This window comes from Saccharomycopsis crataegensis (assembly GCF_037102585.1).
Source record: "Saccharomycopsis crataegensis DNA, jcf7180000000075, whole genome shotgun sequence".
Taxonomy (NCBI): domain Eukaryota; kingdom Fungi; phylum Ascomycota; class Saccharomycetes; order Ascoideales; family Saccharomycopsidaceae; genus Saccharomycopsis; species Saccharomycopsis crataegensis.
The window spans coordinates 814,630-829,491 of NW_027043822.1; the positions used below are offsets into that span (position 1 = coordinate 814,630).

At 35.3% G+C, this 14,862-nt stretch overlaps 6 protein-coding genes across 6 annotated transcripts; 3 read left to right on the plus strand and 3 right to left on the minus strand. All coding sequences in view use genetic code 12, as the record gives it.

Moving 5' to 3' along the window:
• Positions 1-3,317: 3,317 nt before the first annotated feature.
• On the minus strand, positions 3,318-4,367 carry DSC3 (Dsc3p; the record flags this gene model as incomplete). The annotated part of the gene is made up of 1 exon (XM_064996095.1): positions 3,318-4,367. The coding sequence occupies one exon, from the start codon at positions 4,365-4,367 to the stop codon at positions 3,318-3,320; it is 1,050 nt and encodes a 349-aa protein (XP_064852167.1).
• A 456-nt stretch (positions 4,368-4,823) lies between these two features.
• Positions 4,824-5,693, plus strand: DASC09_024930 (uncharacterized protein; the record flags this gene model as incomplete). The annotated part of the gene is made up of 1 exon (XM_064996096.1): positions 4,824-5,693. One exon carries the CDS (start codon positions 4,824-4,826, stop codon positions 5,691-5,693), a length of 870 nt encoding a protein of 289 aa, XP_064852168.1.
• Positions 5,694-5,725: 32 nt separating this feature from the next.
• On the minus strand, positions 5,726-7,030 carry UTP6 (snoRNA-binding rRNA-processing protein UTP6; the record flags this gene model as incomplete). The annotated part of the gene is made up of 1 exon (XM_064996097.1): positions 5,726-7,030. The coding sequence occupies one exon, from the start codon at positions 7,028-7,030 to the stop codon at positions 5,726-5,728; it is 1,305 nt and encodes a 434-aa protein (XP_064852169.1).
• A 374-nt stretch (positions 7,031-7,404) lies between these two features.
• DASC09_024950 (uncharacterized protein) lies at positions 7,405-7,758 on the plus strand (the record flags this gene model as incomplete). The annotated part of the gene is made up of 1 exon (XM_064996098.1): positions 7,405-7,758. One exon carries the CDS (start codon positions 7,405-7,407, stop codon positions 7,756-7,758), a length of 354 nt encoding a protein of 117 aa, XP_064852170.1.
• Positions 7,742-10,456, minus strand: DASC09_024960 (uncharacterized protein; the record flags this gene model as incomplete). The annotated part of the gene is made up of 2 exons (XM_064996099.1): positions 7,742-7,944; positions 10,429-10,456. 2 exons carry the CDS (start codon positions 10,454-10,456, stop codon positions 7,742-7,744), a joined length of 231 nt encoding a protein of 76 aa, XP_064852171.1.
• Positions 10,457-12,383: 1,927 nt separating this feature from the next.
• On the plus strand, positions 12,384-14,681 carry PMT4 (dolichyl-phosphate-mannose-protein mannosyltransferase; the record flags this gene model as incomplete). The annotated part of the gene is made up of 1 exon (XM_064996100.1): positions 12,384-14,681. One exon carries the CDS (start codon positions 12,384-12,386, stop codon positions 14,679-14,681), a length of 2,298 nt encoding a protein of 765 aa, XP_064852172.1.
• Positions 14,682-14,862: the final 181 nt, after the last annotated feature.

Genomic DNA, 14,862 nt, shown 5'->3' on the forward strand with positions numbered 1-14,862 from the left:
TATGTTGGTATGATTTTGTGATGAGAAGTTATTTGACAAACAGAATTATTTGAAATCGCGGAAAACAATGGCTATATATATATATATATATATCTGAAAAAAGAAAAAAAAAAAATTAATGAGGCTCAAAGACTCTGGGGAAATTAGTCCCTATTTGTGTGGGGGAAGTATGTACTCCAGTTCCTTTTGCATGACGATACATGGCATCTACTTAGTTGACAAGAGCAGAACCAGAAACAGAACCAGAAACAGAAACAGAAAAAAATGACTGTGTGAGGCATCGGCAATGGATGTTTGGGAGAAATCACAGATAGCTGGAACTTTTTAGACAAACATTATTTGATGTGGTTGAAGTTGACTGAGACATTGATAACAAACATAACTAGCTGTCCAGCCTTGCACAATGCTTGTTTTCTTCCCTCACTAATTAGCAACGATTGGAGGGTGAAGTCTGCACAGCTATTGTCGTCTGGGTGCTTTTTTTTTTTTTTCTGCTGTCGGCTGACGGAGTTTTTAGTCTATCGATTAATAGTAGGCTCTGCGGCTATTTATATTGCGTGTATCGTCGACTAAGGTTTAGGATACGAGGGAAACCGAAACGCACTGACCTGTTGTTGTTTTTGTTATGTTTTTGTTCTCCTTGGATTGAATATGCGGAGAAACAAAAGGTTAATTTGCTAGCAGCTAATTAAAACGCATGAAACCTATGGGACCATCAACAATAAGCTCGCTCTAGGAGAAACGGAAGAGAGACAGAGAGACAGAGAGAGAGAGAGAGAACCAAAAAAAAAAAAAAAAAGAAAAAAAAAAAAAAAATTAAGCTCTCTTCACTACAAAAACACAACATGGTATGTCGTTGTTATTATAAACCTTTATTTCATCACTACACACAAACTTGATATCAACGAATACAGTGGGTCTCTTCTCAAACACCGAAAGAACGAAGATAAAAAAAAAAAAAAATTATTTCAACGACCCCTTGGCGCCTGCTTGCCTGCCTCCACTTTTTCTCTCGGAGTGGCAGAAGGTGGCCGGATCGAGATCGCCACCAAGAGAGAGAGAGATGATCATGATCATGATCATGATGATGATGATAAATTATTGAAACCCCAACGCAAATAGCTGACTGTGAGTGGCCTAAGCTCCCCCTCCTCTCCTTGATCCCTCCTCTCCTTGATATTACTGCAATCTCCACTTTTTGTGATAGTGTGTCTTCTTCTCGAAATTGGGTGTTGTTTTCTTTCACCGGTTGGGTTGGAGGCAGGCAGTGTGGAGAAGCATTCCGGGGTACAGGGTTAGCGTTGCTTCGATGCTGCACAATTATCGTTTCATTCATTCATTCATTTATTCATCACCGTCGGTCATTCGCTCGCTCGCTCGCCCTTTTTTTTTCTATTCTTTTACATTGTTATTATTATTATTCGCGCGAACTTTATTGTTAATGTTCCTGGTAAATGCATGCCGTAGTATATCTAGATGAAATCTTGTTTCCTTTGCATTATGGTGGGTTCCTTTCATCGCATTACAAAAAGATGTGGGTTCTCGGGAATTGCCTGGGATCACAACAATCACTCGAGGTACCTACCCCCTATACTATATACTAGCCTAGTCACGCATGGACTGGCTTCTTAATTGATACTCTTTACAAGTGAAAAGACAGCACATAAAAACAAGAAGAAATGAAATGAAATGAAAAATAATAAAGAAAAAGGAAATAGGTACTCACCAAATGGTTTTCTAAAGCCATCGTTTGTCAATTTTATACAAATCACAACTAGTTTGAAAATTTTCTTGACGTGGTGGTTGAAAGACATCGACCATTAGATATATTGTTTTTATCAACCGGTTAAGTAGATAGTAACTAAAAAGATGCCATCCATGGACTGGCTCGTACTGGGAATTTATTAGATACATCGTGGAAATTGAGTCATGTTGGTTAAACTGTGTTGGTGAGGATTTCTTATTAATCCAGGCAAGTTCCAGAACCACCGTCAATGGAGATAGATATTCACACGAGTAACTGAAAAAAAAACGAGAGCCAAGATACACCATAAATCAACCTGAATGGAAATTATGATTACGAAGCAACGAATAATAAGTGGTAATTGTGAATTCTAGGCTTTAAAATGGTGTAATTTTCAATGTTCGGAGATGCTCTGTTGTGTGCTCTGTTGTGTTTGTGTCCTTTTAAAAATAATGAAATATTAGCTGGTCTCTTCATGGTCGATTGATGAAATACTTTAGTTGCCATACTTGCTGAGTTATATTCACTTATATTATTATATTGTGCCCATAATGCTTACTTATACTTCAAGTTTCAAATTTGAATAAATACAACCAAAGGATAGCAATCTTTTAGTTGAATCGAAAAGATGGATAATTTGCAGGAGCCCAACCATTCGAGATACAAAAATCTGATAATTGCTTTATTGCGTGATATGATAACCACCTCCAAAGTGATATATATACATATATATATATATTACGTCAATTATTGGATTGGAAGATATCAAATACAAACATGGTGGGTGGGGTTCACCCAAAAATATCAGTGTACAGTGCCCCCCTCGATATGAATTTATTACGATATTCAGCAATGGATATTCGGCAATGGGAACTTTTCCTCCCTCCCACTTTGGGGGCAGGGCAGGCGCCAAAGTTGGACAGATTTTAAACCACCTTCACCTGGCCCCCAATATCAATGAGTTTTGGGGATTCTTACGTTACCAATTGGATATGTCATAATATCGTATCCTATTACACAAATCTAGGTTTGCACTATACTCTGGAATGATACATTCACATTTTAATTGTTGAGCAAACGGTACGGTAGGGAGGGGAGGGGTACTATTTAGCAAAATATTTTTTTTTTAAAATCATACGGTAAGAAATCATCGCCACGAACGCAATAAGAGCCATGATATGATTTGATTTATAAATAGAATACATAGGATTAAAGTATCACCTAACAATTTCGCCAGATAAATTACTACTCTACTTCTAATATGTAAAGAGTAGCGTAATTTCAATTTTCATCCCATGATAATTGAGCTGTGCTCTCCCAATGGAGCAGTAACGGTCATGAATTTGCATTGAAGATACAAAAGGGCATGGCACTTTCTTGAGAGCTCTTATTTTTGTTAACAATCCACCGGCTCAGAAAAGTACACCATAGATGAAAAACTTTTTGAAAATCTTTGATTTGCCAAATGACCCAGCTTCAGATGACTTGAGGGATAGATATATGCAAATCATGGTACGACCAGTTGACGACGCCATATCAATGATAATTATGAAATAGCAATTCATCTTTTGTATCAACTCCATTGTTTGACGATTGCAAAACTGAAATTAATAAGAACCCCAGCAACCATTGCCATTCTTGTTCGTTTATTAAAAATCCTAAACTCTTCTTTCAAAAGTAATAACGATAAGATTCCAAAAATCGCTCCTATTAGAACCCCGACTAGCAAATCCCGATTATTGGTATCCCCTTGCTCTGCAAGCCCTAATCCAAATAACCCTCTTGAATTGACAGTTGTTAATCCCGAAGGGTCGTTGGCGGAACTTTCAATCCACCGCTCTTCTAATTGCCTGATATCTGTTTCTCCCATTTGTTGTTGTAGGTGCGCCACGCTAGTCCCAGTTGTTCCGTCAATATTTTCATTTGTTCCTTGTTCTTCTTGTTCTTGTTCTACTTTATCTTCCTCCTCCTCCTCCTCCTCCTCATCATCATTCTCATCGTCGTCAAACTCATCGTCTAAATCGTTGGCAATATTCAGATTTAAAGTTGATCCGTATATCGATTGAAATTGTTGTCTCAATTCCGCCACTTCGGTCTCGGAAAAACCAGCGTTCAATAATCTATCAAATCCGATTGGTGCAGGGGTGGTTGAGGGAAGTTGATGTTTGCTATCCAATTGATCCTCTTGCTGTAATTCTTCAGGTGATAATGCGTCACCTATAAGACAATGAATAAATATTTTGTGTACTTTTATTCTAGGATCCTTAACAGTAGGAGGTAAATTCTCTTTGCCTTTTGATTTACTCAATAATGTTGTGCTCTCTTCTTCATCATCATCATCATCATCATCACTTTCTTCTAACCCTACCAACCGCGTGAATTTTGATAATGATTCTTGAAAATTTGTCGAGTCGGTAATTGGTCTCCCATTATAGATGAACTTGAGTCGCTTATTGAATGTCTTCTTGTGTAATTGTGGATCGTGGTCCCTTACCAATTTCCTTAGAAACCCGTTGTTGATCTTGAGTAAATCATCGTTGCTGTCAACAGGAATGATCAAATCAGAAAAATTCTTCTCTGAAAATCGGATATGCAACTCGGTATTTATTATCTTGTTAGCCATTGGTGTCTTTTCTGTATCTCTTATATATATCTGTGTTTTTATATATTAATTTATGTTTGTGATGGTGTTGCTGGTTCTCCATAGTAGCATGGCATGGCACATTATTAGTACTATTGTTGTTTATTATTTTTTTTTTATCTGATGGTTTTTGTCATTTTTTCTGGGATTTCACGCATTTCTTGGCACACGTGATGGAGATTTGCAAAAAAAAAAAAAATCCGATGCCATTTGCCATAGAATGATTTTCTGTTCCTTTTTCTCCAAAAAATCACTTTTTTTTTTTTTTTTCATATTTATATTTTCTGTATTGGAACCAAATATAACCAAGGGTCAATTGGTATGGATGGTACAACAGTAGCACTCATATTCATCAATAGATAACACAAAAAAAAAACAAAAAAAAAAAGAAAAAAAAACGGTCCGTGATAGGAAAGAAAAATACCCACCATAGAAATTATGAGGTCATTGTTAATCTTAGACAAAATGTTGTTTGTTGTGTTCATCTGTGCAGCACAGGCCATGAACAATAGAAATAAGGACTGGTTCCTTTTAGATAAACAAGACAACATTCCTGAATTCTCAGAATACACAAATGGCGATACTGTTCCCGTTACTTGCATCCAGCGACGAATCGATGGTGGCATTCATAAGATCGATGCTCGAAAAAATATCATCTTCAAAGGTTTCCCCAAATGTAAAGAGACCAACGATTTTTTGAGATTCAGCTACAAGACCAACCAAGATTTCACATGCACCATCCATCTTGCTGATGAGCTTTTCCACTTATTTCAGCTTTACATCCATGAAGACGCTCCCTTTTCATGCCGTTTGCCAATTATCAAAGAAAAGAAGACCGCAGATAAACACGGTCTTTCGGTTCCCTTGACATTCAACTTCCGGGGAAGAAGTTCAGAAAATTATATAGATATCGACAACAATATGAACGTTATCGTCCAAGCTCCTTCTGGCTATAATTCTATCGTGTCCGCAGTTGGATGGAGCTCGGGCACAAACTTGACCAGGGTTATTGTCGGTGACTATCTCCCGCTACATTTTTCGGTCAGATGGCTTCACAATGCTGAGCCAAAATATTCTAATAACATTGAAACTCCATTCACTGATGGATTTTACGCATTGCCAAATTCCGTGTCTTATAATTTTGGCAAACAATTGACACTAGTAGGGTTGGTCATTGGTATACTATCCAGTATCATTACTTATTATATATCTTACAACTTCTTGTTGAAAAAAACCAAAAAATTCGGATTTCCGGTGCCTAACAAATTCGAAGATGGTGGCGAAAATGGATTAGTGAAAAAAGATTAAAAAAGCTCATTTTGTATATATATTATGAAAAATTAGTTTGAAATCTTCTTGATAATAACTTGTAAAGTAGCCACAGTTTTTTCCGTGGCAGAATTAAGATGCTCATTATCAACGTTATTAATAAATTGATCATTCAAGTATTCGACAAACAAACCAGTCAACTTGGAATCGTCCATTTTAGATTTGTACGCCATGAACTTGTTCACCGATAACTTCAAATCATCAACAAAATTCTGCGATTCAATGGTATCGTATCTGATTGGCAAAGCAATATCCAACAATTTGGCCTTAGTGTCGTGTGGTATAAGTTGAAGCACATGGTTGATAACATGTCCACTCAAGTTGGATCTATTCAAATTCTTGAATTTATCAAAAATCACCAAGAATTCACCAGCGTACCCCAAAACCAATTCTTCTTTGGTTTGTTTTAAAAACTTGGATTCAGAATTCATGATCTTCGCCTTATGTTTGAGCAAAGTCTTGAATGCCACATCGAAAATCGTCAAGGCAATGTCACCACGCAAAGCAGGGTTTTGTTCTGGGTTTCCCAACATGTTCATGTCGGCTTCTGGCAATTGTTTGAGTTCTTGCTTAACATCATCATCGATGTTATTTGGTAATTTCAAAACATTATCGTCGTCTTCATCTTCCTCTTGATTTTCAAATATGGATTTCTTGACTTCTGTGCCCTCGTTTTCTTGTTGTTGTTTTTCAGTCAACAAACCAAGAATTCTTCTTCTTTCCAAAAGTTTAGTAATATATAACAACTCAAACTCGGTGTAAGCCAACCATAAGTCCAATGATTCGGCATTGAATCTCAAAGCTTTTTGGAAAAGGACTCTTGAAGCCTTGACGTTGAAATTCTCTTCAAACTCGTAATTGGCAGCGCTGATCCAGAAGCGAATATTTGTTGGATGTATCTGTAGAACCTTGGTATAGATATTGTAAACAGTTTTCACTGAACCGTTCTTCTTGGCATACAAAAGATAATTATTCCATAAACTGATTTCATTTGGATAACGATCAACCGCCCTCTCGTAAATGAAAAAGATTCTCTTGACCCCAGCATAATCACTCAATGATCTTCTGGTATCACAGGCACCAACTTTTTTGTATCTGTTAAATCTTTTACCTCTGAGTTTTTCTAAATTCTTTTCGAATTCAAGATATCTGATAAAATCCTTTGGTTTACAACCACGGGCCTGAATACGATGCTCGAAATCAGTTCTTCTTCTCATGATCATTGTGATTTCATTTTTCTCGAATAAACCTTTATTCTGCAAATCTTGCAACTCCGGCACAGATTGTTCAAGAAAATATCTAACTTTCTCTGACATATCTTCTCAACTATTATATGGTTTTCTTTTTATTTATCTATTTTGTTAGGGAAGATGAATTAATTTACACACACAAAAAAAAAAAAAAAAAAAAAAAAAAATTTCATTATAATTTTTTTTTTCTTTTATTGCAGGGTGTGAAACCCCCTCGTCTCATTTCTCTTCCTCCGTGATATGTGCATATATATACAGATCAGCGCATAAACAATTTGTAGTATAGATAGCAACATTGGGCTTTTATCCCCTCCCTCTCAAAAAAAGAAGAATTGTCAGGAGATCTAGAAAGTGTGTGATCTGATCGTATCTATTAATTACTTTGACCATATCATCGATCAAATCTATGTGTCTTTCAAATCCACAATAACCAAACAAACATGGTCTCGATTTTTATGATTCACCCGAACTTGCAGCTCACCGAATGTGATACTTCAAGTGCCAACATGATCCACCGTTATCAGGACCAGTTACTCGACAGTATTAATGAAACCAATCATACGGAGATCGATGCTGAAGTACAATACTTGAGCTCGTATTCGAGGATCTTGGACATTATGGAAAAATATTTTTCTAAGCTGGTACTCACCCCTCAAGATGAATGTGAAGGATTAGATCTAATCGCTGGAGAAATGAAGGTATTCAAAGGTGCAGAATTGAAGTTACAACGGTTGAAATTAGAAGTAGTGCCTCGTCAATCATCATCTTTGAACACAATTACAGAAGAAGAATAGGTTTTTTCCAGTCTATTTTTTGTTTTTGTTTTTGTTGTTGTTCTTCTTCTTCTTCTTCTTCTTCTTCTTCTTCTTCTTCTTCTTCTTCTTCTTCTTCTTCTTCTTCTTCTTCTTCTTCTTCTTCTTCTTCTTCTTCTTCTTCTTCTTCTTCTTCTTCTTCTTCTTCTTCTTCTTCTTCTTCTTCTTCTTAATTTGGAAAAAAAAAAAAAAATTAAACCTCATTCTACTTCTATCATTAATGATCAAGGTCTTTAATTCTCAGGGAGAATGAAAGAGACGTGGTCAAATATATAAATATAATATATTCTGGTATATATTATAATCTTTTCTATTGGCATAGTGTTATTCGTGAAACATTTTATGGCTTAATGAACTTTTTAATCTGCTTTAAGTTTCCCATCTCTTTTTTTTTTCCTCTTTCATCCTCTATGGGCTCTCCCAATAATCTAGTTTGAATAGAATCCTTATTCTCTGTATATACACACTTATATAAGACCAACTGAAACAGTGGTATCTTTGTCACCAAGCAAGCCACGAACACTTCCATATACTCTTACAAACTATAATTGCTAAATAGCCAAAAAATAATGATAGATTAAACCCCTTATATCGAAGTTAATTGCATTCAAGTTATTAAAAGAAAAAAAAAAAAAAAAAAACTAGAAACAAACCAACCAACTTTGCATCTGTTAGTTAAAACAAGTTCAGATTGAGGAGATAATCCATTCATGAGCCGATAAAGATAAAGAAAATTAAATCAGACTGACATGCAAATCGAATTTATTATTTTATATTTCATCAAAATATTTCAATAACAATTAACAATCATCATACAAGTTTCTTTTCTTTCAACCATTCATTATTGTCTTTATTCAATACATACAATTTCTAAATAAAGTTAGCTAAAACAGGTTCAAGAAATCTAGAAGAGAAGAAAAAAGCCTTTTTAATAGTAACAGTGTTCAGGATCCAGGCCTTGTCACAGGCAGATATCATCAAGGTTTGAAGTTAACATACTTCAAACACAGAGGACCGTCGTGAGTTGGAAAATCATCATATACTGTTAAACCATTATTCAGGCTTCTATCTTTTCAAACAACCACCAAAGTGGAAGAAAAAAAAATAAGACCACATACCTATTGACAATCAGAATGTCTTTGGTTGAATGTTACTCGGAGTAACACATCCAAAAAAAAAAAGAGAAAGTTGAAAAAAGAAAGTCTGAATTGTGTTAATATTTCCTCAAATCTTCATAAAATTATTACACCGAAATAAAAAGGCAATCAATATAGAAAACATCAGACACAAAATCTATCCTCATGGAAATCGGACATATGCTTGTCAAATTTTGTAATTTCATCCTCTGTAGTTCACTTGACTGATATTGTGCTATTCAAAATATGAAAAACTACGACAATGTTAGTTGGTATTCATCAAAAAAACAAAAAATCACATGTGCTGTTGATCGTAAATTTGAGATAAAATTTGCTATTTCAGTGAAGCATGAATGGTATTAAAAAGATGTTGTCATCATCGGGTATCCCGAAATCTGACTCGTCATCTAGAGTATCATCATAAAAGCAAAAAAATTATCTCGGACATATTCTCAGAGCAAACAATATTAACATACCTTACCATAATCAAATGCTCCTTGATTGATTCCTTTTTTCAAAAAGGTAAAAAAAAAAAAGTTGGGAACTGATATTCATTAGTAACAGATTTCAAAACATATGGGTATTATTTGCAAAAATAAATAATAAGTATCAATAAGTTGAAATTTCAGTTACGGTGGGTTTCTGAGGCCCACCAAAAAAAGCATTGTCACTCATGGAATTTTTATCAGTGCCCAGTGCATAAATCATCAGAAAGACAACTTATTGAAATATCGATAGAAGTGATATAAATATTTACCTATTTAACGCTTGTTAGTGGGCTGTAAATGAATAACGAAAATAACTAGTAATCCATAAATAATAATGAATTTCATTCGATGTAAAATCAGAAGAGGTGCCAAAAATTTTGTCGACATAAAGAAAATTCAGTCGGTAATTCCAACGTTAATTTTTCTTCATCACTTAATAATGAAATCATCATGGATTGAAAAAGAAACAAAATAACATACCTTTTAGAAAATTGGAAGAGTGACGATTTTCATTTGCCAAAAAATAAAAACGCTACAAAAAAAATCGCTGTCACTTGTTAGTGTTCTGGAGGTCATCCACATCATTATCTCACAATAAGCAAATAAATAAATAAAAATCAGAAGAGGTGCCAAAAATTTTGTCGACATAAAGAAAATTCAGTCGGTAATTCCAACGTTAATTTTTCTTCATCACTTAATTAAATTTGATTTGCGTCACTAATAATATCAACATACACTTCTAGTCAATCTTTTGAGAAAGTGAAAGTAAAAAAAAACTATAAGGATATATTGTTAGTCAATGGGTCTTTTGTTTGTTCAAGGCAAGAGTATCTATCAACTTCTCACCAACAATCCACTCTAACTAACCAAAGAAAACAGAGTTTCAATGATCAGTTTCAGATAAAGAAAATTTCCTAATCACAATTAAAACTCAGAAACTCTAGTTTGTAAAATTTTTCAGTCATCATTATCAATCAGCTTGAATGGCTGACGAAGGATTGTTGGTTTGAAATTACAACAGCATTAACCATGAAGAACAGCAACGACATCAGTCATGCTAGTATTAGTACCAACTTACCAATTCTTTTATTGCATAATTAATTGTGCTATGAATAACATAATTACTAAGTAAGGAAAGAAAAAGAAAGTGAGAAGAATATTAATAATGTTCCCGCCTCCAAACTTTTATATTGATTTTTGGAAAAATTTTCCTACGATCGGGTAGCCCCTCGCATGCATAATTCGTCGACCCAACATCACCAAAATTCAGCAGTATTGTTATTCGGGGAGATTTTATTGTTGTTGTTTGGAGACCATTCTGAGGGTGATGTAGTATCAGAGACTGATAATTGTGGCAGAGGCAGCAGATTACTTTTTTTTTTTATTTTTTTATTTTAATATTAAGCAAAACCAAAACCAAGTGTCTGGAAAATAGTCTCATAGTTATATCTCAGCCCGTGTAAACTTATTTTGTTGGTATCTATCTTGGAATTCTTAAAATCTTCTAGAATACGTTTGTACTTTCTCAACACTGGTTAAACACATAAAAAAAAATAGAGCCTTGCTATCCTATCTCGTTAAAACCTTCGTAGAAAATCTTACCATCAACCCTTGGAGACTATCCCAAGGTATTTTATCTTGTTTTTTTTTTTAAAAAAAAAACCAAAGTATTTCTCAAGAAGATGCTTCATTAAAACCTAATATACACTTGATGAAGTCGTAAGTACCTCATATTAAGCATGCTTAACATATTTTGAGAGATTTAGAATTCCAGCCCATACTGATACAAATGAAGATGGCAAATATAACTCCGCACTGCTCACATCACGCGTAGAGAAAGAATTTTTGGAAAGAACGAATCATCGTAGCCCTGAATATATATTGCATCAATCATATTTACTTCTCAGTAGCTAAATTTAAAAAAAGATTTCATCTTCCAATCCAAAACAAAACAAAAAATAGAAAAGGTATTTCAATGGACAGTTAAATCTTTGGCTTGGTAAAATGTATCTGCACAAGTTTTTTTGTAAACGATTCATTGCCACCGTTACTCGCTCTTCCTTCCTTGATTTCAAGATCATTGGCTCAATTATATGCCATCACACAATCCTGTTCTCTTTACTTTCATTTAATTTTGGTCATTTTTGATCTATTTGAAGAAGAAAAGCTATGTAGGAAAATGACCTTGCCACGGGGATCCTAGAACCATCTGATGTTGAATTCATAAAGGGGTTCAGAAAATACTGAATTATTCATCAAACTACTGTTTTAAGCAAAAGGATGTAGCTTATCTTAATGATAAATGAGCTAATAAATAATCACATACACTGGAAAAGATATAACTTCAAGGTATCATCTTTTTTTTTTATATACTTACTATACTCATTTTGCAGTTGATGAATTACATTATTGGCACTTCTAAATCATCAATTGATTTTCCAAAGTCACATAGCTCAGCAAAAAAAATGTAATCCCTAATTTCTTTTTTCGTTTTTCTTTTTATCATAGTATATTAACCACCATCGACCTTCATTGGTATTATCATTACCAATGGGGATGTAAACCGTGTTCTATAACGAAATTGTTCATACACGTCCAGTTCTTTGGAAATGTACCGGGGCACCAGAGCAACGCCAATGATGTAGTTTTTTTTTTTTTTTTTTCATTTCATTTCATTTTACTTCATTGTGCTTACAATTTACTATAGAATATAAACAGATAATATATAAACCTCCCAGTACGCTGGATACATATACACATCCCCTAAAGCCTTCCAAAACCAGGTTTACACCGTTAACACGTGAGCTTGAAAAGCCACATCACCGCGAATTTCATGAAACCGGGAAAAATTGGTGCGGTGTGCCTGGGATGTTCAAATTTCAAGAGTTGGAGAATAGTTGTCAACAACGATTTTTTTTTTCTTTTCCAATTGTTAGGAAGTCTAGCTCAATTCTTTCTTTTTCAACTTGAAAAAAAAAAAAAAATGGCTCCTCAATTGAAAAAAAAGGGCCTGAAGGCTTTCCAAAAACCTTTACCAAAGATCGTCGACAACGATGATCCGGAAGCCAAGAATAAAGCTTTAACCTCCAAGTCATCATCTACTTCTTCTCTTCCTGATGCTCCATGGATGTATCAGGTTGGTTTGTATACTGTCACTATACTAGCCTTTATTACTCGTTTCTACTCCATCAATTATCCTGACGAAGTGGTGTTTGATGAAGTGCATTTTGGTAAATTCGCGTCTTACTATCTTCAAAGAACATATTTCTTTGATCTTCATCCTCCATTTGCTAAACTTCTTATTGCCTTTGCCGGGTGGATCATTGGTTATGACGGGAAATTCAAGTTTGAAAATATCGGCGACAATTATATAACCAATAATGTTCCTTACATCGCCTACAGAACTCTTCTGGCAATCCAAGGTACCATCACCATTCCAATCGTTTATTTGACCATGAAACAATTGAACTACAGAGTTATCACTTGTTTATTTGCCTCAAGTATTGTGTTGTTTGACAATGCCCATGTCGCAGAAACTAGATTGATTCTTCTTGATGCCACATTGAACTTGACTGTCGCATTACTGATCTATTGTTACGTGAAATTTTCTAAGCAACGTCATCAACCATTCTCTGTGAACTGGTGGAAATGGCTTTTTTTAACTGGGGTCTCTTTGTCACTTGTGATTTCCACAAAGTACGTCGGGGTTTTCACATTCTTGATGGTTGGTCTTGGTGTATTCATTGAACTCTGGAATATTTTGGACTACCGTCAAGGCCACACCATCAAATACTTTGGTAAACATTTTGGAGCCAGAGTTTTTGGGCTTATTGTCTTGCCATTTGTTCTTTACTTATCCTGGTTCTGGATCCATTTTGCTGTCTTGACTCGTTCTGGTCCAGGTGACGCTTTCATGTCCCCAGAATTTCAAGAAACTCTTGCTGATTCTCCATTGGCCAAAGATGCCAAAGAGATTTTCTATTATGATAGTTTAACTGTTCAACATAAGGATACCGAAGCTTTCCTTCACTCTCACGAAGCCACTTACCCATTGCGTTACGATGACGGCCGTATTTCTTCCCAAGGTCAACAAGTTACCGGTTACAAGGGAGAAGAATTCGATCCTAATAACTATTGGCAAATTCTCCCGGCTAAAGATTTTAAGCCAGAAGAAGCCAAGGGTAAGCCTGTCAAATTGGGGGATACTATTAGATTGTACCATCCTGCCACCAAATCTTTCCTTTTAACTCATGATGTTGCTTCCCCATTCTATCCAACTAACGAAGAGTTCACTACCATTGATACCGAAAAGGCATTGGGAGACAAATACAACTACACTCTTTTCAAACTTGAATCACACGATAAGAAGGGTGGAAAATTGAAGACCAAGGCTTCGATTTTCAGATTATTGCACATTCCAACTGTGGTTGCCATGTGGACCCATGATGATAAACTCTTGCCAGAATGGGGGTTCAACCAACAAGAAGTCAATGGTAACAAGAAAGTTGCAGATGGCTCTAACTTGTGGTTCTTTAACACCATTGCCAGTCTTACTGCCGAAGACCCTCGTAGTTCTTATGTTCCAAAGAAAATTCGTCACATTCCATTTTTGAAAAAATGGTTTGAACTTCAAAGATTGATGTTTTACCACAACAATAAACTTTCTTCTGAACATCCATTCGCGTCATCTCCTGAATCTTGGCCATTTTCTCTTAGTGGTGTTTCATTCTGGACCAAAGATGCTACTCGTGAACAAATTTACTTCATTGGTAATATTATTGGGTACTGGATCGAAGTTTCATTCATTTTTGTGTTTATTGGGCTTGTTATCGCAGACCAACTTACCCAACGCAGAAACTACCATCCTTTGAGCGACAGTGCCAGAAATAGATTGTACAACACTCTTGGATTCTTCTTCCTCGGATGGTGTGCCCACTATTTCCCATTCTTCCTTATGGGACGTCAAAAGTTTTTGCATCATTACATGCCAGCCCACCTCATTGCTGCAGAATTCAGCGGGGCGGTATTTGAATTTGTGTTTAGTGATAACAGAGGTCCAGATTTACTCACAGAGGCTGAAAAAGTGGAGACCAAGAAGAGTAAGTCTAAGATTACCGAGGTCAACAAACTCGGTTTAATTATTGGGTTCTTGGTTTTGACTGGTGCCATTATTTGGTGTTTTGTGTTCTTTGCTCCATTGACTTATGGTAACAGAGGATTAAGTGTTGAGGAGGTGTTGCAAAGAAAATGGTTGAACATGAGCTTGCACTTTGCAAAATAGGAAGAGAATGATGGTGTTTTTAGTTCCTCTATTTAGGTTTTCAATTGAATGTATTATTTATCTTATATATTGCACACATTTTTTTTTTTTTTCAATCGTATCAAAGAAACTGTAACACGGTGGTAATTATTATTATTATTATTATTATTAGATAACTGATAATTAAATGCTCCCATCAATA